The 24,716-nt window shown below is 36.1% G+C and overlaps 2 protein-coding genes across 2 annotated transcripts; both read right to left on the bottom strand.

Moving 5' to 3' along the window:
- Positions 1-5,423: 5,423 nt before the first annotated feature.
- On the bottom strand, positions 5,424-12,496 carry LOC128987736 (uncharacterized). Its single transcript, XM_054408741.1, has 6 exons — positions 12,407-12,496; positions 8,751-8,987; positions 8,293-8,418; positions 7,579-7,767; positions 6,756-6,891; positions 5,424-5,583 (listed from the first exon to the last, which is right to left on the bottom strand). The coding sequence occupies exons 1-6, from the start codon at positions 12,414-12,416 to the stop codon at positions 5,442-5,444; spliced, it is 840 nt and encodes a 279-aa protein (XP_054264716.1). The 5' UTR covers positions 12,417-12,496; the 3' UTR covers positions 5,424-5,441.
- On the bottom strand, positions 12,355-20,689 carry LOC128987735 (quinone oxidoreductase-like protein 1). The gene is made up of 9 exons (XM_054408740.1): positions 20,348-20,689; positions 19,296-19,503; positions 18,754-18,822; positions 18,281-18,391; positions 15,988-16,122; positions 14,940-15,052; positions 14,523-14,654; positions 13,212-13,363; positions 12,355-12,533 (listed from the first exon to the last, which is right to left on the bottom strand). Exons 1-9 carry the CDS (start codon positions 20,420-20,422, stop codon positions 12,437-12,439), a joined length of 1,092 nt encoding a protein of 363 aa, XP_054264715.1. The 5' UTR covers positions 20,423-20,689; the 3' UTR covers positions 12,355-12,436.
- Between the last annotated feature and the right edge of the window lie 4,027 nt (positions 20,690-24,716).

Genomic DNA, 24,716 nt, shown 5'->3' with positions numbered 1-24,716 from the left:
CACCTCCACATCTACAAATCAAACTGTATCAGTCTTGTGTTCTGAGCTGGGGAGATCCTGTGTGTATTTGATCAGGGTGATGGTAGACAACACTGTAGTCAGCACCACTAGCAGTGCTACCAACCTAGGCCAGGTCAGCCTCCACCTCCACATCTACAAATCAAACTGTATCAGTCTTGTGTTCTGAGCTGGGGAGATCATCTGTGTATTTGATCAGGGTGATGGTAGACAACACTGTAGTCAGCAAAACTAGCAGTGCTACCAACCTAGGCCAGGTCAGCCTCCACCTCCACATCTACAAATCAAACTGTATCAGTCTTGTGTTCTGAGCTGGGGAGATCCTGTGTGTATTTGACAAGAATGATGGTAGACAACACTGTAGTCAGCAAAACTAGCAGTGCTACCAACCTAGGCCAGGTCAGCCTCCACCTCCACATCTACAAATCAAACTGTATCAGTCTTGTGTTCTGAGCTGGGGAGATCCTGAGTGTATTTGACAAAAGTGATGGTAGACAACACTGTAGTCAGCACCACTAGCAGTGCTACCAACCTAGGCCAGGTCAGCCTCCACCTCCACATCTACAAATCAAACTGTATCAGTCTTGTGTTCTGAGCTGGGGAGATCCTGTGTGTATTTGATCAGGGTGATGGTAGACAACACTGTAGTCAGCACCACTAGCAGTGCTACCAACCTAGGCCAGGTCAGCCTCCACCTCCACATCTACAAATCAAACTGTATCAGTCTTGTGTTCTGAGCTGGGGAGATCATCTGTGTATTCGATCAGGGTGATGGTAGACAACACTGTAGTCAGCACCACTAGCAGTGCTACCAACCTAGGCCAGGTCAGCCTCCACCTCCACATCTACAAATCAAACTGTATCAGTCTTGTGTTCTGAGCTGGGGAGATCATCTGTGTATTTGATCAGGGTGATGGTAGACAACACTGTAGTCAGCACCACTAGCAGTGCTACCAACCTAGGCCAGGTCAGCCTCCACCTCCACATCTACAAATCAAACTGTATCAGTCTTGTGTTCTGAGCTGGGGAGATCATCTGTGTATTCGATCAGGGTGATGGTAGACAACACTGTAGTCAGCACCACTAGCAGTGCTACCAACCTAGGCCAGGTCAGCCTCCACCTCCACATCTACAAATCAAACTGTGTAGGAAATTCTCATAAAGATATCCTTTTACATTAATTTGCCAATATATAGCAACATATATGTATGGAAATATTTGTATCTGTTTCCTCATAATAATCGCAGCCATCAGCTGTAAAATTTGAAGATAAAAACCTTCCTTTGTCTAAAGATTTTTTTTTTTTATTATGTGTAATTGTTAACACCAGTATATTTAACAAAATCACACTCACATATTTAATTGTGCATGCTAATTTTGTTGTTTATTTTTTGCCCAGTATTTTTTCATAGTCAAGATTATTTATATTTTCTTGTTGTTGCTTGTACGTTGAATACTCTTATCCATTATTCTTTGTAACAAGGTTTCTTGTTATTTAGATAATCATTTAGTGTTTCTTTTAGCGACAAATTTCATTGCATGATAATTATATGGAGAAGTTTTTGATAAACTAAAATAAAGTAGTATAATATCTATCTTTTTTGGATAGTATTGGTACTTAGATACACTCATAGATTTATTAACCCTTCGGACGGGCAAAATCATGACATAGGACAGGAAAAAATTAGAGGAAAAAATTAAATTTGTTTTTCATTTTTGTGTTTTGTTACACAAGTATACATAAAAGAAACACAGTGGAACACATCATACTGTCAATAGTTATTTGTGTAACTAGTGGTGAAAGTGGCACTTTGCTGCACACGAGAGCAATGTTTACGCACGAGCCGCAGGCGAGTGCGGAATGATCTCGAGTGCAGCAAAGGCCTTTTTCACTCGTGTTACACATTATATTTTTCCTACAGTCACTATAAAACATAAATAATTAATCTTTCAAACACTATACAACACGTTTTTAGGTTCAGCTAGCAACACAATTACACAAATGGTGCCCTGGAGAAAGTAGTACCCGTGGTCCGTATCACTCCGCTATTTTTCCTTGGCAAGAAATGTGCTCCGTCTTTTGAGAATATAGTTCCGTATGTTTTTGTAATTTGAAGTGGTTTCCGCGCCTAAAAAAAATGCTTTAAAGGTATTTTCTTGTTTATTAAGACCGTAGGAATGTTTTAAAACGTTTAATAGAAATCACCAAAGACTTATACGGATATATCCGTCACCGTCCGGGAAGGGTTAAAAGTGGACATATCGGTAGGATTGATAACTAATGGTAGATGTATAAGAATTTAAACATCTCTGCCGCAGCTAACCTGCCAATTAGCAAATTTTTTTAATCATCTCTTAGGTTTGCTATAGGGATGGTAAGTGTGGTTATAGTAAAATGTATGAAAAAATTATGAAAACTTGCCAAATTTGGTCAAAATACATCTCTAAAGAAACATAAGATCTACAAAACGGTTTGAAAGAAAATGGGGAATATTAAGGATAAAATATGAGAATAAAACTCATTTTCGCCCCATAAAACTCCACCCATAGACAGAGCATGCTGGTTTGCAAACTTGTTCAAATAAACATAAGCTCACTAATTTTTAGGAAAATTATATTTATTTCTAAAATTAAATAATTTAATTGAATGAATTCCATATGTCAATAAGTAATATGCTACTACAAAAGTAGGAAACACAAATCAAACATTTTGTTCATGGCAGAAAGCACTTCCCATTTCACTGTTTAATATTTTATCTTAAATCATAAAGCATGACTTAACTCATTCATAGTACATCACGAAAATAACATTATTAGTTTAACAACCACATGTAGGCCTACCTATCCAAATTAATTCTTGATGCAAACAATTTTGCAATGTAACATAATCAGAAATCAGAAATATTTATTTGTCATTGGAGATTACAAAAATGCATTGACAATTGTCATGTATATAGCATGGCTACAGTCAGGCTAGACATTACAACTAACATGTCCAATATGTTAATTATTTTGGTGTCAGCTCTGTGGATTACCAACAGTATGGAATGCGATTTAACAATAAATACATTTTGTAAATAAATATGAAAATTTAACAAAGAATAAATTATATGAACCAACAACAAAATACAGATATTAAGATAAAAATTTATAAAAATTAACAATTGCAACAAAGTTGATGGACAATTAAAATATAAACAACAGTAGACAAGGTCCTGCTAACAAGAGATAAAAACAGTATAACAAACGCTGATAGACAATTAAGTTAAAAGATTAACAACAGTATAAACTAACCAAGATTAACAACAATATAAACTAACCTAGGCACTGACAATGAGTCTAAAACTGAACTTCCTTTACGGCCATGAAGTCGTCAATAGAAAAAAAGGGTTTCTTAATAGCCAGTCATAAAATTTACTTAAAAATAAAGAATGTCTACCTGGATAAAATTGAACGGTCTTACTCAATTTATTAAATACCTTATCGGACATAACAACATGACTTTTCAATGTTTTACTCAGCCTATTAAATGTTCTGTTTATCTGACAATTACTTCTTGTATTATATGTATGGACTTGATTGTTAAAAATTGAAGTTGGTAGATTCTTTAAAGCATAAGACATAAGATCAAAAATGTACAAATTAACAACAGTTTGAATTTTTAACTCGAGGAATAAAGGTTTACTATGAGCGTCTTGGGTGGAACTGCAATCCTACATAATGTAATGTAATAAAGAATTTACACATCACTTCATCTAAACTATTCACTCTTAAACAAATCAGCTGATGTAAACAACTAACCTCACTCAACGCTGTGATGACAGTGGCAGTGGATGTGGAAGACTCCAAGACGATATCAAGTAAGCACTGGTTGTGGTTGACCTTGAGAAGAGCATCGAACCTGTCTTGTTTGGCTATCTCAACCTGTCATAGTTGGTTGACCACCAGAACCGGAAGGCAGTGCCATTGTTATTGTTTAATTTCCTTCCAAGAGAGGGAGAAGTTTTCCTGATGGGATCAGTTAGCTACATTATGGCACTTAACAAATAACACAAATGTTTATTTTTTTAGTAACCTGACCATTTAGTTTTGGATAATTGATCAAGGATGCACCTTGTTTGTATTCTATTAATATTCTAAACAACAATTTTTTGTAAAATAAGTTAGGCAAAAACACTCCTTTTTAAATGAAAGAAAACAATGTGTACAGTAAATTGTATTGAGTTTAAAAAGACTCTTTTCACACAAACGGTCATTGTATTTTGTCCATATAGTTAATTTGCTTTATGCTTGGAAAAGAAATTTTAGTATTATTTTATTTTTTTATTATTATTTCCATAGTTTACTGTTAATATGAGTATTTAGAAGAATTTAGAGAATTTATAATTATTTGTGTGATTCTTAAAAGTTAGTTTCTTTATAAATAAATGTAAAATAAGTTGGTTAATCTTCCTTCAAACATTTTATCTTTTAAAATTCATGTTTCTGGCCCCTGTACTATTTTATTTAGACAATAACAGGTTTTACGTACCTCCGTCAAATAGTCCAAAATGATTAAATTGCACAGTCAGTACTAGTAGCTTATGCTTACATGTTTTGTCGAGAAGAGAACATTCTCAAAGCCTGCAACACAATTAGAACACAGGTAAAACCAACACGACACGGACATAAAATGTTTTAATAGTTTGTTTTAATTGTGTTCTTGACAAGATGTAACTTTTGAGAATGTTTTCTTCGCAACGAAACATGTAAGCTGCTGAGCAATCTTAATCATTGGACTATTTGATGGAGGTGCTTAAAAACCTGTTATTGTAATTTTATACTTAACTCTTATTTTGTTATTGTGTTTTCCATTTATAAGAAAAATGTAAAATATTTTCAAATAAATATGCAATTTTGCATACCGTAGTATTTTTTTTTCTTTTAGTGATAAAATCAATATAACCAGTACTAGATTGTTGGTACGGTATGTCAAATAATTTATCTTGCATTAAGTCAAATTTATTGAAATGAAATTAAAATAAAATAAAAAAGTGCTGTGTTAAACAAGAAGGTAAAATTACACATCGTAAAGTTATGAGACCAGATGTTATCATTGCAATATCAAACAACTAGGTCGCTGGTTCGATCCCAGCTGGATCGATTCTGGATCCAGATCAGGGCTGTTTTAATATATGGGGCCCATAGCGCATCACACAAAAACCGTGGGCATGATCCAGATGCTATTAGTCATTGGTCTATTAATAATGCTATCAATGATAAAAGACCAGTGTTAAATACAGTAGTACCTAACAAGAAAATTGCTTAGATTATTCCCTAACAAAAAGTGTAAAAAAACCCAATGACGTCAATAGGCCTACCTAATGCACTAACAAAGTTACGTTTGGTCAGTAAGGCACAAGGAATTGAAGAAAAACTTTATTTCAAACATAATTGACATAACCTAGATAGTTGTTTTGTCTTTGGCGTGACCCGACGAAAGACGGCCGTTTATCAAACAACGTTTCTCTGTAGTATAGTAGAGCCATACAGCAGCATTGCAATGCAATAACAATCAGCTGTGTCCTGTGAACAAATCAGTTCTTGAGTTTTGTCAACTTTAGAATTTTAATAGTTCATACAGTTTTATAGCAATACAGTTGTCATTTGCACTGAAACTTTGTTATGAGTGTTATTGTTTTTAATGAACTACCCAGCACTAAACCTAAGATCCTCAGGTTTTAGATTGATGAATTAAACATCATCAATCTAAACACCCCCTCAGCTACGCCCTTGTACATTTTCACAATTTTTTTGTTTTATAGGCACAATCTGTCCCATATATAGCAGTACAGCACACTTTACTCTTGAAAATAGAAATACTTTGTTAGAAACAACACACAGTACAACGTTGAGTTTTAACGAATATATTATTACGGTTTATTACACATACATTTTTATTTTTATTAAGGAGAAAGGAAGGATACACAACTAACTCACCTGAATAAAGAGTCCCAGAAGGTCAATAGAACACATAGAAAGTACACATTAAACTGATATTTCGCCCCTTTCAGGGGCTTCTTCAGAGGTAGAAGGTAGAATGGCAGTTATAGTTCTAATCGTAACTGCCATTCTACCTTCTGCCTCTGAAGAAGCCCCTGAAAGGGACGAAATATCAGTTTAATGTGTACTTTCTATGTGTTCTATTGACCTCCTAGGACTCTTTATTCAGGTGAGTTATTTGTGTATTATTCCTTCCTCCTTAATAATTATTCCAAAGCCAAGTTGCCTTCATGACACAATTGGATTTTGTTGCTGCAATGAGGATGGTTACTAAACATGAGTAATAAAAAATCCGAATTTACAAAAGTTTTTTTAGTGAGGGTCGGATCTGGATATCGGACTACCGGATCCGCCGGATTTGAGCTAGAACCGACGCCCGATCGGATCCGGTTTTTTCAAGGTCCGAATCCGGATCTGGTACCGACATTTTATTGGATCCGCCCATCACTAGTTTTTTTACTTCGTAACTGATGGGCCCACAGGTTACCATTTTGGTAAAGAATATGGTAATGAAAAGGTAACCCGAATAGACATAGCATCATAGCTGCTTACAAAAATAATTTACCAAGCCATAAGTAAACTTAACCAACAAGTATTGTCAAGATACAAAATCTAGCAAACTTCTTCTAAATGTCTCATATGTTATCCAAGTAAACTGGCTTGGTAATATGATTTTTACAATGTAGTTGACTTACCAATAAGAGTATCCCAGATGTGCTTTTCCATTGGAATCGAGGAGACCAACTATCGTGTCCACAGTTCCCATGTTTCTGCTCAGATTAAAGTAAAATTCGATGCCCCAAGTTGCTAAAGATAACGACTTTAAGACACCTGAAATATTAATATTCAAATAAAAATTTAGTCTGCTTTTCATTGAGAAGTCTTAACAATTTTAAATATATACCTTAAAAATGTGTAAACCAAAACCAAAAAATAGCCAGCTAAATATTTCTATTGCGAGACTGTATAAATCCATCAAAAGCCACAACACAATTCACAAGTCCTCCAATCGTAGTAAAATTCCCATCATCCGTATCACCAATTATCTGGATAACTACAAGGAGAAAAATATATAAAATCTACCAGAAAAATTAGTTTTTAGAAGTTTGCAGTAATCTTTTAAATATTTTAATTTGTGTAATGTACATAATGCACTGTTCTATAACACTGTGTTTTATACTATGTATGTAATGTCAAAACAAACATTTACTAAAATTAGTTTTAAACTGTTTATTGTTTATCATAAATAACTTTTTTCATAAAACTAAAATAATCTAAATTTTTTGATTATTTGTATAAGAAATTTGGGAAGTTGGTCCCAATGGACCCGGATAGTAGGAATTCTGATGTAAAGTTTCCAATAGACTGCCTGTATTATATCAACAGCAAAGCTTTGAAAAATTAACAATAGCATGGTGGACAGACTCCTTGAACTGTGTTTCTTTAGGAGATATTTCAAATCATAACATTTATAGTACCATACAGTAGTCACTTAAACAACACAAAAACAATACTTACAACAGGAGCCGAACCAGAGGTATAGGCCTCGGATGGAGAGCCAATAGCAAGACGGTGTGTGGTTCACATTGTAGACTGTCAGGATCAGAGCGATCAGACTTGCAAGTCCGCTCAGTACAACAGCCACCACGGTTGCCAACCACGCAACACCATTGATGAACCTCTCTCTGACCAACAGCACCGGCAGGGCTACCAACCTTACGCCAAGTCAGAATCACACAATTGTCATCATCAAGCAGAAATTACCGATACTATAGTTTTGGACAGCCTATGGTGAACCAAGAGTTGGGTCTTGGTCCTAAACCAGGTATTGTTTACTAGGTGGTCAATCCTTTATTACTGCTACTAGTGCTACTTGTAAGCTCACACTAAAAAGAACCCTACTCAAATAAGTATTTTTTTGCAATACAATATTACAAATAAAATTATAGTATTGTTTTCTCAAAAATGTCTGTTAATTTTTCGGTTGATAGGTCTACTTATCTGAAACTGTTTATTGTTTTTCGGCAAAACAGCAACCAGACATTGTTTTAAAAAAAAACCATTAGACAAAATTAATTTTTTTTTTCTTAAACAGCAATCTCACAAGAATCCATTTTATAGATCTGAATTGCAAATTATTTAGTAAAGAAGACATGATTGATACATGTGAGTGGGGTAACATTGTACACAAGAAAAGGTATACTTCATCATTATAATGTACAAAAGACTTACCAACATCCTGTGTCGTGTTGGAGCAGGAATGGAGGAGTTTCCCGGAGTTGTAGAGCTCCTGGATGTCATCCTGTGGGTGACCCTCACACGACCAGGCACATACGTTCAGGTACAACAGACAGGTGACTGCAAAGTTATAATATATTAGTGTGGAGTTGGTATAGTATTTTTTTTTTTTACTTTAGTGAATACACAAGTTCAAACATCATAAGCCACTAACATATTATTGGGCTTTATTTCCAAAACTAAGTTGAATTATGTTGAATTGAAATTGAACCATGCTTGTTTATTAGTGATTGAAATTTTTCAGAAATAGAATCACATCACTTTTAGAAGGATGATTGCTAGAAAATAAAAGTAAATAGCTCATGTAAAGTAAGTCTCAGGTACAGTCTATGTACAATCTCCGACAGAACATGTACTCCATGACAACACTATAAATACCTCAGGATACTTACTGGACAACATAGCTTCATCAGAGGTGTTGCCACACACCATGGAGCCTTGGTACAGTCCGTAGCTAATGTGACACTCAGGTACAGTCACTGCCACAACCCAGCTCTGTGACATCTCCGACACTATGTGTACTCCATGGGAGCACAGGGACAACACGAATGTTGCCAAGATGTACCCTCTGTATTGCCTCTTCATCATGTGTTGAGTGTTGTCTTGCATTACATCAGTTCCTATCTTATCTAGGATTATTGGTTATTACTAGCCCTGGCTAAGATAACACTGCTATTGTGACACAGATGATAATATTGATATGGTTATAATGCTGATGAGTGTACTCATTGCAAGGAATCTTATTTAACATTCTCATATTCCTTTACTCCCTAATAGAACAAACAGTTTACAATACACTAAGGTTTGGCTTAGGTTGATATTTATTTAGCTTATTTGATTTGAGCTCTCTATCATCTTTTTCAATGATATGACCTGAACCTGAAAGTAAAGCTTATTTATTATGCAGTACAATCTCCAAATAGGCCTAGGATTCAGTTTTACTATTCAAAGCAAATGGAAAGAATTTTTTTTTAATACCGTAGTTTTTTTTAACAAGTGATTTAGCCTAGTTGAAATTTAATGTAAAATTTCTAGTCTCTATTATTTTCTAAAACATTCTAACTCTATACATACCCTTTTGTATATTCTTTCTTCAATTTATCTTATTAGAATCAAAATAGTATGGTTAAAGATTTTAAGGTAAATAAAAATGCACAAATTAATTTGAGGAAATATGCTTTTTTAATAATTACAACAATTCAAACAAGTATTATTCTTCCAATATTGAAGTAGAGAGCATTGCACATATCATAAAATCGTATTGTAGATTATAAAATTTTCAGCTCAAATACAGGGAGCGGCAGAAATATCTGACGGTTTTCAAGCGAGTACAGTCCGGCAGCCGAGTGGAGGGGGGTGGTGGGGAGCGGCTCATTCTCAAGGCCAAATGTGACTATTTTAGTCGCCATGGAGCAGTGGACCAATATACATCGCGCGTTTGCCGTTGAGGAGTTTTTTAAAAATGGCGATTCTGTTGTTGGTACGCAACGAAAGTTTCGGAGGCATTTTAATGTGGCTCGTGGGGAACCTATCCCATCCCGAAACACCATCAAATTGTAGGTGGATACCTTTAGATCACAGGATCAACTGCAAAACGTAGGCCTACAGGCCGTCCAAGGCCAGTGAGGACGCCTGAGAACGTGGAGCGAGTGCGACAAGCTGTGCTAACGACCCCGCATCGCCCGGAGCGTAGACAAGCTGCTGCTCTTGGCATGTCTGATCGCTGTCGGGTGAAAGTGAAGGCCTGAGTGCAATATTCATCGAATATAGCGATCAGACATGCCAAGAGCAGCAGCTTGTCTACGCTCCGGGCGATGCGGGGTCGTTAGCACAGCTTGTCGCACTCGCTCCACGTTCTCAGGCGTCCTCACTGGCCTTGGACGGCCTGTAGGCCTACGTTTTGCAGTTGATCCTGTGATCTAAAGGTATCCACCCACAATTTGATGGTGTTTCGGGATGGGATAGGTTCCCCACGAGCCACATTAAAATGCCTCCGAAACTTACGTTGCGTACCAACAACAGAATCGCCATTTTTAAAAAACGCCTCAACGGCAAACGCGCGATGTATATTGGTCCACTGCTCCATGGCGACTAAAATAGTCACATTTGGCCTTGAGAATGAGCCGCTCCCCACCACCCCCCTCCACTCGGCTGCCGGACTGTACTCGCTTGAAAACCGTCAGATATTTCTGCCGCTCCCTGTACTTAGGATTATGATTTTTTTAGATAAATGACCTTTATTATTTTAATGATATATAAAAGGTTTCATTTCGTTAAATTGCCTCCCTGTATATTATCAACAGGAAATATGTTAAGTATCAAAAGCAATATTCACAAAATGATGCTTTATACTTTAAAAAACTAGCTACTGGCAGATTAATTCAGGTACATAGAAAAATTAAAACAACAATTTACTACAAATAGCACTTACATGGAAATAGAAATACAAATATGAGTTACAAGGCAAGGAGAGTATTTTATAACCTAGTTATAACCAATTGCAAAAGAGGAAATTGTGAGTAAGGGCCCTTTGGTGGCCGCCACTGGTTGCCCGGCACAGCTTTAACATTATTTTAAATGGGAGCATTCACACACAGCCATTGCAGTTGCCGGCCAGAACAAAGTGGCCGAGCAGTGTCTCCTCGCGCAACTGCTAGTCGGCAACCGCAGTGACGGCAACTCGTCGCGAGGCATTGAATTAAATGGGAGCTTTCACACGAAGCAACCAGTGGCTGCCACGGTGGATGCGTACGCAGCTACTATTTTGGTTCAGTTCCCGTGCAGACTGCAGAGACAAATGCAGTGTGGTAGTTGTTGTGTGTTTTCGTATTGAATTGTTTGTTTGTGAAAATGAGTGATCAGAAGAAAAATAAAGAGGACGTTGCTGAAAAAGAAGAAAGAAAGAAGACAAAGGAAGAAGAACTGAATAAGAGACTAAACAAAATAATAGAAAACAAAGTGAATACAGATCTAATTTGCGAAATTGAAAAGTACCCGGCAATTTGGGATAGTACGCCTGTGTCTTCGCCTTCTTTATGATCAATGCGAGAAGATGTTCATTGTTCGACAGCATCTTTGAACTTTGATTTAAAGGAGACCACAAAAGTAATTTATATCAAGTTGTGTAATGTGTTACGATTTTAGCCCAAAGATAAAGAGGATAGGGTCTGGTTGGTTTCCAACCATTGTTAAGTTTCTGCCTGACTGAACCATTTTTGCCTGACTGAAAAGGAAAAGTTTTAATTAATAGGCGAGCACAATTACAAAAAAAAAAAAAAAAAACAATTTTCTAGTCAAGTAACCTAGTTTGTATCCTGGACTAATTTTAAAACAAATATTGAATTAGAATTTCTCTATTATTGTTGACAATTTTGATATACCGTACCAAATTTGTAACTATTAAGTGTTCAATGACCTTAAAATTGTGCAAAATAAATTTAGTTAATTTATTAATAAGTCTTATTTTTGGTAACAAATATCTAAAAAAAAAATCTTTTTGACAATTTTTGAACCATTTTAAAAATATAAAAAATGTTAATTTTTATTCTTAAGGAATAACCGATTAAAATTGCCTACAGCTTTATAACAACAAATTCTTTTGTAGAGGAGATTTGAAGAACCTATAAAAAAGGGATTTTGTGGGCCCCACTCACTTTATTATTTTCTTCACAACTTGTTAGGCAGACAAAGATACACAAAAAATCTAGTAACTCACAACTAATTAATTGTCCTGATAGGTAGGCTATATCAATACTCATCAGGTATGCAAAACTAAACCAAGTTTCCTTTAACTCACTTTTTTTCAGAACTAAATTTTCTTGGTATCTTTGTGTACTTGACAAGTTCAGGAAAAAACAAAAGTGAGTTAAACAAAACTTGGTTAGGTATTGCATACCTGACGAGTATTGGTATATTTATTAAAAACCCAAATTGGTAGGTTTTTCCTTAGCTCCTGACGAAATATAAGCATGGAATGTACATAGAATACTTTACAGGTAACAACAATATACGTTTTGTAATAATTAACAACAGTCATGTAACCACTTACAATCTAACATATGGCTTGCGTATGGTTACGCTAATTGGCGTAGACAACTTTTCCCACAGTAACTTCCGAAAGATCCTGCCAAGCCTCTAGGATTCCATCCACAGTGACAGTGTGGTGAATATTCGGTCTAGAGAGGAAAAAATAAGATTAAAAACTGTACTTGCAGCCTACCTAATGGGTGAGCTTTTTGAATATTGGAAATCCAAAAGGTTTCTCAAACTATTCTAGGTTGTATTAATATTTTTCTGTGAAGTTTGCATTCTGCTCATATATTATATTTTAGCAAGTTTATGTTTAACAAGACTTAAAACAATTGGGCCAGTTTACTATTACTAAACATAGTTTTGTTTGTATCCATTTTATTTGCAAAACCAAACTGAAAGGGTAACTTATATACCATAAATAAGCTGGTGCATAATTTATGCCCAAACAGCTATCAAAAGAAAAATTGAAAGATAATAGAACTACAACAAAGCACATTCTACAAGAAGTTCAATAACTAAATGTCTCTGATTAAAAAGCTTATTACAATTGGCTACAAACTTATTTAGCGAGCATTCTTTAACTTAAAGTACCTATCTTTGTTGTTGCCATTTCAATTAATAAAGTATAAAAGTATGTTTTTTACCAACCTCTCACGCTCTTTATAGTTTTCTTTTCCCCCTGACAGTTAGACTTTTTCAAACAATCCCCTGTCCCTAACTCTCCGACTATCCTGGTCAATGCTTATCAATTTAGGTTAACTCTGTAAAAGACATACCAATGACTTTTTCTATTATTCACACTTGGTGACTGGTGAATTTACCTGATGGTGTAGGTGGATAGTTTCTCAATGATATCCATGAGAATGTGCTGATATTTGCCCTGTTGTGTGCTAGAGAGGAACCACGCCTGGTCGAACAGAAAGCCTAAGCTAGCACAGCGCAATGACATCTGCCTGGAAACCGGAGGATCAAGCTGAAACAACAGACAACAGTTAAAGAGACTCAATTAAATTACTTTAAATATTCACAAATTAATAATTCAATACTTATCTGGTTTGTTGTACAATATTTGCCTTAACATAGCTCCTGTAACAGCATTTCACTGTCTACTATGATATTATTATTGGTTATTTCATGGTCTTTGGCTAAGTCTTCATTATTGATTTTTTACTAATCTTAAAAATATAATTGTGTTGTTTTAGCTTAGTGAACTACCAAAATAGCTTTGAGCAAATCAGAAATCAACAAAAATTAAAATTAAAATTTTAAGTCAAAAATTTTTTGTAGACTCCTAAATTTCCTGTTACTGTAATAATTTTTTTTAAAAGAGCTTCATTGATTAAATCAATATGCTGGTTCTTTGTTATAAAATATAATGTTTCCAATAACACTGAGGTTTAAGTCCTAAACACAGAGCACAGAATAAATATAGAGGCAGCACTTGCTGTCTGGAGTGAGGCAGGCTTGTCGCACCAAGATGACGGCAGGCCCGGTCTGCATTTACATTTAAACCAATATATTGTTACCATGGAGACCACCAATCAATATTTACTTTTAAAACTCTCACCTCAGAACTTTGAAAGCCCACGGGGCAGAGTCCTAGGTCAATATCAAAGGGGGAATAGTTTTATGTTTATCCTCGGAGCGGTAGCTTCATCTAATTCATAAATTAGCATAGAATAACACAGTGGTAATGACGCTGAGTTTTCCAAGTTTTGAGCCCGACTCTCTCACCAAGATGGCGGAAATCGGCTTCACTACTGGTATAGCTGTAGGTATAGGAGTGATGACTATATTTATTCTATGCTCTGTGGTCCTAAATGACGTAGTCTGTCTAAACCTTGTAGGGTTCTACACTCTGCAGTCCAGACCTTTTACATTGGATCAAACATTTTGGCCCTTGGGTTTCAGCAAAATCAAGTACGTTCCCGCTTTCACAGCAAAGTCGTGAACATCTTCTGGGGTTACAGTGAAATCTGAAACTTCTTCTGAATTCACAGTAAAATTTTGAACAACTTTCGAGGCCTTGAAAAAATCAAGAACGTCTTCCGCGGTCACTGCAATATCGGAAACTTCTTCCAACATTATCATCGTCAATTGTAAACTTAATTGACCTGGTGTATATTCATTACCTGTAGGTTACAGTTGGTGGTGACCCATCTAGCCCCCACACCCAGACATGACACCAACTCATGGTTGCTAGGCGACACCCCCTCCTCATCCTTGCTGAGGTTGGAGTCCATCTCTCCGCAATTCTTGTTACTCTGAACATATCAAAATACTTGTTCACTGGATATTTAGATCTTGGCAGTTTAAATGCTAATACATTTTTTTCAACACAGTTCTAACATTACAAACTCTGAAATGTAAATTAACTTCAAAAACTCATTAAGTCAACTACAAAATATTAAATACTACATATAAATCCAGGTGGTAAGATTGGTAATTTGGTAATTGGTGAGATTAAATTGTTCTACATACAGTAAACTGAGAGAAAAGGGTCATAACCGAAATGCAACACTAAACTATCAGATGCAAAGTTTCTGTACCTGTGAGGAGTTAGGAGGCCTGAGATCGATGACCATGTCCACTCCCAGATCAGCTGTTTCCTTCATACAAGCAGCACGTAGTGTCGACTTGTTCTCCATATCCACAACATGCACTGCAACATCCAAGTAGTTCAACATAAAGAGTCAATTTTTGTATGGTATTTATTACAGGATTTTCACCATATTTAATAAAAAATGGTGACAATTTTAAAACCCTAAAACTACAGTGATAAGATGGGGAAAATATAATGAAATTGTTGATGAAGAAGACATAGGCCTGTAGTCACAGCCAAATCCTAAACATCTCCCGCAGTCGTGTTGACATCATCATGGCCTCCCGCCGTTACAAAAACATGATCGTCTTCTACGATCGTGGCAAAAGCGTGAATTGAATACCTTGATCGTGAAATCTTTACAGTCTCATTATGCGATCGCAATATTATCAAGATAGGCCTACTAAAATCTCGGCTTATTAGCTCAAATTTTTACTAGGTCAACTCACTCTAACGTTTAGGCTAGGTCTGACTCAGCTCAAAAATCTTTACTGTGTACTTCATGTTCTCTATGAAGTATTGTCTATAAAATACCCTAAATTTTGGCAAAAACCCAATTATCCTAATAGTTGATTAACCAAATGTGAAACGGTCGTATTTGATTGGATATTTGGAGTTATACAGTAAATATTAATGAGTGTAGGAATTAATAATATTTTTACAGTATTTTGTTTACAGGAAAAAACTTATTGCCTACATTTCCTACCAGTTTTGTTGTGAAATTTAAGTTTTATGCTACGATACCTGAAATGGTTAATAACCAATACAAACATAACTTACCATTTCCAATAAAAATGTTCGACAAAGAAAATTATAACTAATGTGACATACTAGGTACCTAAAACTGACAACCTATAAAACAAAAATGGAATTGATAAAAATTGCAACCGAGACATCACTAGTTAAAATGAAAACGAACTTTCTGATGTCAAAACATAGCTCACCTATCTCAATAAAACACTTATTTTATCATTATATAAGTGTGTTACACTTACCAAGTTTGTCAGACAATGTCTGCAGGTATAATTTCTCATCAGAGGAAGAACAGGTAGCGATGACCCTGGCACCCCAATGATGAGCCAGCTGTATCAAGGCACTACCAAGGGCTGTAGCTCCATTCAGCACCAATACTACACAACGTAGTAAGTACAAACAGATGCCTTGATCTATCTTGATTACGCACTAAGCAGTTTGGATTTTTCAAAAAGGGAAGAGCTGAGCTAGCTTAGCTAGAGTCCAGGAGCTAAAGCCGGGTTTACACGATGCCAGTTGGCGAGACAATTGTCAGGAGACAACTGACTGGCTTGGAATTACTGGCTTCGTGTAAACACTTCAGGCCAATTGGCAAGCCAATTGGCCCGCCAACTGTCCCGAAATTCAGTTGTCTCCGGGAGTAGACTGAGGACAATGAGCTGGGCCCAGTGAGGCCCCCACCCCTCGAAAACCCAGTTGTTGTGACAATTGGCGCCGTGTAAACGGTGTAGAGGCCAATAGCACTGTCTTGTCTTTTGGCAGTAGTACCCTGGTTCACTGTATGTCTGGGCAAGTGTTGGCCACGTGTGAACAGGTTCTCGTTCAACTTGCCTGGCCTACGACAATTCCAAAACCACGTGATGCCAATTGGCAAAGACAATTGTCTCGCCAACTGGCATCGTGTAAACCCGGCTTAATAGATAATAAGAAGTCACACACAAAGTATAACATTGATATTTCGTCCCTATACATTAGCACTTCATTAGGGGAGATTGAAGAGAATTGTTAGAAACGGGTGTCTTCAGAGTTACCAACAGTGGCCACAAAAAAGGACTAGAAACTGATACTATGTTCAACTTCAACACAAGAAAAGAGAAGTATTCTGTATGTATTTACACCAACACTTTTAGGGAAATCTAAGAAGGTAACTGAGCGGGAATGTTTGAGTTATTATCTTAAATTAAATTGAGGTTAAAACAATTTCTAGAGTCTGTAATGCACTTGTGGTCTAATTTCCACCTTCTCAGTAGAAAAGTGTTGAATCGGATAGCCTATTCAGTTTATTGCTTTGGTGAAGCTAGAATCAAAATCTAACTAGTAACTGAACTAGTTCAAGTTCTTGTTAATTATAGAATATTATTTCTCTAATAGATTTAAAGAAAAAAAACTCTCATAAGTACAATTCTAGGAGAACCTTATATGTTATGCCTAGCGTGAACAATAAATATACCAAGAGAACTAAACATTATTTAGTGCCATATTTGTTTAATGAGTTACCATTGAGTTTGAGTAATTTTAAGTCATACTCTTCCTTGAAAGCTGAATTAAAAAGATTTTTAATTAATTTTTAAAGATTTCAGAATTTATCTTTGTTAATAGTTATAATTCTATGCGTTGTTATTGTTAAATATTGTTTAAATAGTTTAAGTAAAACATGGGATTGTTAATTAGGCTACCTGTAGTAATTTGTTGTTTTTTTTCAAATTATTTACTTGTATTAATTTTTTTGTTATATTAGTTTTTCCTATTATTGTTAAAACAATGAAAGAAATGGTAATGAAATGTGAAAACTTATCTATTTAATACAACGGATTGGGAGAATAGCTTGATTTTTGTGAATGGACTTTTGAACTGGACTTTATCTATAGCTGTGGACAAGCCTACTGAGGCTTTTGTAGCTTTGTATAAAATGTATTTTGTTTATTATGTTTTTGTTGCATGAAATAAATAAAATAAAATAAATATCTATTGAGCAGTGGATATTTAAAATCACTTTAAAATTTAAAAAGTACCCTTGTAATAACTTTTTACAGCGCTATAATTTCAGTATTTTAATAGCTCCCCCAAACAACCCTTCAAGTACAGTAGTCGCAGCTAGTCTGGGCGCGCGGACCCTTGTGTACTAACCGTCCCCCACGCCAAAGCCATGAAGACAGCGCTGAGGCGCTGAACAACCTCAGAGAGCCGTGTGGGCCAGATGTTTTTGGTAATGAGCAATAAACACTCCCCTCTACACCCCCCGCCACAGCGCTGCCGCGCGCCCAGACTAGCTGCGACTACTGTAACAACAATGAATACCGTTATTTCCAGAAAACACTCAAACTTTCTGGCCAGCCCTTTCCCAACACAGCCAGTTTCCCACGCATTAAATAGCTTGTAAGTCCTGCCAACCTATACATCCTACACGGTAGAGAATGTCATTTGCATCGTCGTTTTTTCAAAATCCAGAATGTATTGTTTGCATTGTTGTTCTACGGAGATTTTTCATTTAATGAAATAATTGTAGGCTAATGTATAATTTGGCAAGATACAAACCTGTATCTCCACTAACCAGTCGCCCCAAGTAGTACAGAGCGAGGTAAGATCGGACACATTCCCCCACACACCCTGCAGCGTCCACAAAACTCACAGAGTTCGGCTTTATCACTGGAAAAAAACAGATCTGCGTCACTTTTACTGTTGGAGTTCATCAACATGTTTAAAAAATTGATTAAAAGATATTCCAAGTCATTAGTCTTAATTAATTTCAATCAATACAAACGCATTGTCAACGCATGTTTTTGCTGATCGGCGCTGGGACAACCACTGTTTAACCTGGCATCTGACGGTCAACAACAATGCAAAATTATAATCGACTCCTGCCGACTCTTAAGTTAACTCTTCATTTCAATCAACCACGGTATAATTGTTCTTGTTACACCAATTTGTACGTTCTACAATAACTCAAAAGACAATGTCTGTGTCAAAATAAAATACAAAATGCAGAAGCTTTTACTCCTCCAACTTACCAACATCGAACTCCTGAAGGACAACTTTGTCAGCACAGCCTGATTGTTGACTATCAAGTGGAATAACACCTTCAACAAACACAAAATTATGTAAGTTATCATGGTGTTAACCATGTACAACATAAATAATTCATCTACACTTGTATGATTGAGATGGCATAGCATAGAAACAAATTTTTATTTTATGTACAGTAGGCTAACAGCCATTCTATGAGTGTACCTATTGAATTGGTCAGATAGCCAAGACGTTATAGTTATCGCCTTTAAATCCAATCTACCATCTGAAAAGTAGATGAGTTAACCATGCTTTTAGGAACGGTAGGTATCAAATGAGGCGACTTTCAAAGTGATTATGATTTTCATTACAGACCCAAAATAGACTAAATTTAAAGTTGAGTAGCCTAAGTAAGTGTTTGTTTCATGGTAAATTTAGGACAATTTCTAGACAATCTTTAAATATTTATATTAACTAGGCCTAATTACTAATAGTAATATCAAATGGTAGCACATCTGCGATTCACAAATCTATCTGTTAGGCCTACCTGTAACTTGGTCCCCAACATGAAGAGAAGTTACATCACTTCCAACAGCTCTAACGATTCCAGCAATATCTTGGCCTGCTGGTAATCGGTTGCATCCCATTTTACGGATCAGAGACGTCAAACTAGCTCCATCACCCAAAGGCACTGATAAGCCACAAGCTTTGACTTCAACAAGGATCCCATACTTCCCAAGCTCTGGTAGGGTTTCCTAAGAAATAATAACACTCGCCACATTAGGAAAAACTCGTACCTATAGACCTAATGGGAAGAACAATACAACTTCAAAACTTCTTGAGCATATTAGCCAACATTTCGTTTCCACAGTTTAATCTCATCTTCATCTCCAGCAAAGGATTGAGTGATGACAGTTTAATATCTTGCGATTAGCCTATATTTGTTATGTTATTAAATAGGCTAATTGACAACTATGAGTCAGATTGAAACAGATTTTAGATTCGCATTTGCGAAACTTTTAACTTAACACTTGACAAGCTTGATTTTGATACACTTATCACACGCATTAGCATTGAATATAAACACTAGGTGACTTTTTTATTCATGATTTTGTCCCAGGTTGTGCCACAATCATTGTAGCAGTTAGGATGATGGTTCCAATAAGTGAGGGATGACTGAGGAGGGCCTAATTCAATTTATTGCACATCTAAAAAAATATGAAAGAATATGAAAAAAGAATATGAAGCGGATATTCGGCATGCAGGTATCTCCTGAGTAAAGTTCGTTTAACAAGTAAGAGTCAGTTCTACTTTATAATTTGACGCTTGACGATGACGGAGGAAAATCTAGTTTGCATTTACGAATGAGCATAGTAAAGTTTCATAGCTCCTTTCTTCTTAGCTGTAGAGGAGAAAGTATCAGAACAGCCCAAGTGGGCTCATCACACAATGAAAAGTCATCGTCTTGAAGCCACCTGACAGCTTTTGACAGGATTTGACTGTTTACATTGAAATAAATTCTGTAAAGCACCCCTAGCTAGGTAAAAAAAAAAACGTAGGACTATGGTCTATAACACCAAACTCACTTAGTATATTTACCTCTTTAGACATGATGTAATTTGGCGTTATAGATAAGCTGTCATACTCTAGAAAAACCGAGTGATTCGTCTTCATTATTCAGATTTCGAAAATCGAGTATTTGAGATAAAGGAAGAATGAATATTGGATAAACTCCTCAACGGAGGTTCAATTCATTACTTTTGACAACCACCTTACCATAGATTATAGCGGAAAACTTGGAAGAGTATTTTAACTACTAGTTTGATAAACTAATTCTTTGTATTCGCGCCTAAAAGCTAATAAGTTAGTTTAAATCAAGAAAACGCGTCCTTGACCACAGATGATATAGATCTAGGTCTACACAAGACTGCAAACCAGAGAATCAATAATTTCAAATTAAGAAATATGGGAATTGTTTACAAAAACATAACCTAAATACCATATTTCATTCTTTTTGTCTATGATACCATCTACATGACAGATCAGCTGATAACCCTTTTTCCATCCATCACAGCAGAAGGCTGAAGAATCAGCTCATTTAGCTACAGAGTAATTTTGATACACTCATCACACGCATTAGCATTGAATATAAACACTAGGATACTAATTAAAAGTATGTTACAAATCTGATATTGCTTCTTATGTGATCATATAAAAGTGATTTCAACCAGAATCAACAATAAATTATGTGGCAATGACTTTTGAGTACTTGCAAACTGCAAGTAGACTTTTAATCCTATTATAAAAATTAGCAGCACGTCAAGGCACTACCACGACAACCTGCCACCAAAAAGAAGAAGAAATTGAGGCGGTGGTTGACGTGGTGGCTCCTTGTCGGTGTGGCATCCGGACGCGAGCGTGCACGACAACCAGCCATCTCGGGTAAATGTGTGGTGGTGGTGGTACGTTGTCAAGATGGTCCCTAGATGGTCCCAACATCAACTCGCCATCTCTTTACTTTAGTGTTGTCGAGGTGGCACCTAATACATAGTGCAAGGTGGCGGGTTTACGGCCCCATGAAGCGCACACATTAACCCGCCATCTTCTGAATAAAGTGGTAGCGAGTTTCAAGCTGGTATCTTGGAATGCTAACTATGTTATTCTTAATTTATGCTAATGGTGTTATTTTTAAAGTGATAATAAACATTATAAGAAGACTGACACTTGATTAACAACCCTGGTACACAAAAATAAATATATTGTGGCCCAAAATAAATAGTTACATGTGAAGGTTTTAATATTTGCTATTTAAGGGTAGGTACACGTCCCATTACATCCCAATCCCATTACAATTCCAAACATCCATTACAATCCATTAAAATAATCCCATTACATCCATTGTCACCATAGTGCAAGGTGATGTGTTTTTTTGCCGTTTTTGCCCCTAACCAAAACACCAAAATGTCAGGGTGGCACCTTGACGGCGGCCCGTAAAATATGAAGCCTTTTAAAACATATTTTATGTTGGTTAAAATTTGTCAAGTTTAAATTTAAATTTTTTTAAACAATAAAATGCAATTTGATAGAAATTGAAAGTAATGTATTGCGTTGATTCAGGTAAGGGAGGAAAAGCGCGCTAATTTACTATATATGAGCAGTCCCTTACTTTATCTAGATGTTAATTCAAATACCACACACAAAAATACTTCAATTTAAAACGTTTAAAACTCGTTGAAGTCTTCTGCGCGTCTGGTTTTTTTTAGGGCAGAGTGTGCTCACATCGTCCAATTGTTAATCTCTTATTTTATATACAATTCAGGAAATGTTATAAATAATTATTATAATTGAAGGGGTGAGTGGATGAAGGGGGTAAGTAACATTTTGTTACTTTTGAGATAAATGGACTTAAAGTTTGCAGGTTATAACTTTTAAATTTTTTCATTCTTTAAACGCTGTTAGGAAGGGGATGCGGAATACTATCCCCCGGAAAACTACCCCCCCCCAGGTGAAACGTGACGTCACAAAATCTGCTAACTAACCAATATGGGAGCCGTGTCCGCGACTGGAATACTACCCCCCCCCCCTAGAAAAACCATGCTATTTAATTTTAATTCAACTAATTCTCTTGTATAATAGAAAATGCATGTGGTGAATATAAAACATTTTCGATTTTCGAAATGTTACAGCAAGTTTGGTTGGTTAGGTTAGGTTAGATTAGAACTGTTTGACAACTAAATTTGAGTGTCCGTGACTGGAAAACTGCCCCCCCGGTCTCTGACGTCAATATGACGTAGGAATCTGTTTGGGGGGGGGGGGTAGTTTTCCGAGGGGCAGTCTTCCGGCGACCCGTTAGGAAGGGCAGAGAAGTAAATTTTTGTGTGCAATACTTAATGAAAATTGAAATGTTCCTTACTATTAAAATTTTAACTTTTCTATTACTTACCTCCTTTATCCACTTAAAAAAAATTGTTTCGTAGTGGAAGAAGGGGTTAAGTGATGTAAACGATTATAATAAATTATTTTTGGTAAAAAAAATACTTTATTTCAACATGTTACCGTAAAAAGTACATTTATATAAGGTTGTTGCACCAAAATAAACTTAAATGTAACAAGTCAACTTACTTAAAGTCTTTATCATAGACTTTATGTGCTGACTTGTAACTTTGTCCAAAAAATAGTAACTAAAAGCCAGCTATGCAAAAGAAATGCCACAATATAAAAAATACTAAATATTTTTTAAATGTGCAAGTAATAACTGTCTTTTATTAAATGCTTATCAGTCTTATCTCTGCAATCTTTCTAAGAAATATTTATTTTTCATGTACAATCTTTTACTTCTTCGAAGCAGTTACCTATAAAGAATAGCTAAAAACTCGTTGTACTAAGTGGGTCCAATACGGTCCGATACATTTTTAAAACGCACTAAAATGCAAATAGGAAATGTTCAAGGTAATGTTCATTGTCAGCTGATTTGGAAATTATGTTAGCTGCAGTACGTACGCTACTACTATTACCTAACAATAAGGGAGTAAGTGCAGGGGACAAGTGCGCAGAGTTATGGATGAAGGGGGTAAGTGAAACTTTACATGGATGAAGGGGGCAAGTGAAGCACAAAGAGTTATGGATGAAGGGTGTAAGTGAAACTTAACGTGGATGAAGGGGGCAAGTGAAGCACTTACCACCTTTATACACTCCATTTGGGTGCATTCCCTGTACTTAACCCCTAAGCTAAAAAAAAATACCTCAGCTATTATTATACTTAGGACTATGGGAGTCAGTGTACTAAATAGAGCATCACTTACACCCTTTAACTAACTCAATTTTTACAAAATTGTTACTTGCCCCCTTCATCCACTCAACCCTTCAATTGGTATTCTATTTAGAAAATATCATGCATGATACCTACGTAATACTATGGCAAAACCCAACAATCCGTGTGTTTCTCTCCTTTTCTTTTAGCTCTTAGTGTACGTTTTTACTCCGATAACATCGGGCAACAAAAAAAAAAAAAAACAAACAAACAAACTTCTAGACTTAAAATGATGTTAAACAGACACCATTCTAGTTTACGCAAGTGTTACTAAAATAGGAACAATATGACTGGGCATTAAGGTCTACAAAAACTTTTTGCAAGCAAATTTGTTTTAACCGTCATTGTGAGGAAAGTCCAAATAGTAGTTTTGTGCCTCGCCTGTTATCGACCAGTGATAAGATAGGTAGCAATCAATAACACACACCTTGTTTGAAACTGTTAATTCGATCTGCAATTGTAGCAAGATTGAACAGATGTATTCGGTTAGAATTTTCTAGTTTAATTTAATTGTTTTTTTGGTTGTGACAAGGTAGCTGAAGTGTTATGGTTATCACCATAGCGATCTATCACTCATCTTCGCCTAGCTATCTCAACGACATAAAATTAATTTAGTGCTGGCTGGTTTGACCACGTGGAAAGTCCAGCTGTCTCTTTAGACAGGACCAATATACATACTGTAGCTCAATGTCATAAGAACAGCTGATCCCAGTATTCAACCATTGAAAATTTCTGACTTCATCTTCTCGAACTGGAGACTTTCTGAATGTCGCAAGCACTAAAATGTTCAAAATTCAAAGGTTTTTAGATTCACACGTCTTTGGTTCGTCTTTTAAGCTTAATTTAAATTGCTTAACTCTGCCTCTTTCTGATGATTGAACTTGCGGTCTAGACGGGTCATAGAGAGGGCTAGGCATTCCATTTAACTATTATCCGTCGAATTGCGGTCAACATTGAGGAGGATCATTAGGTTTTTAATTCAATCTCCAAGAAACATATGGTGTGGCGATAAGGGTGGAATGGAATGAGCTGATATAAGTAGCTTTCTTACTGACTAAGATCAGCTGTTTCTTAGCAAAACACCATTTAGGGCTTTAGTTCAATGATTAAGGACAGCTGTTCCAGTTTCAACTGCTGACTTTTCATGATCAACCAAGA

Source organism: Macrosteles quadrilineatus, unplaced genomic scaffold (assembly GCF_028750875.1).
Source record: "Macrosteles quadrilineatus isolate MER2022 unplaced genomic scaffold, UCM_ALF_1.0 Scaffold_2__2_contigs__length_208266976, whole genome shotgun sequence".
NCBI lineage: Eukaryota > Metazoa > Arthropoda > Insecta > Hemiptera > Cicadellidae > Macrosteles > Macrosteles quadrilineatus.
The sequence above is the reverse complement of the archived record's forward strand: the minus strand, read 5'-3'. Positions and strand labels throughout refer to the sequence as shown.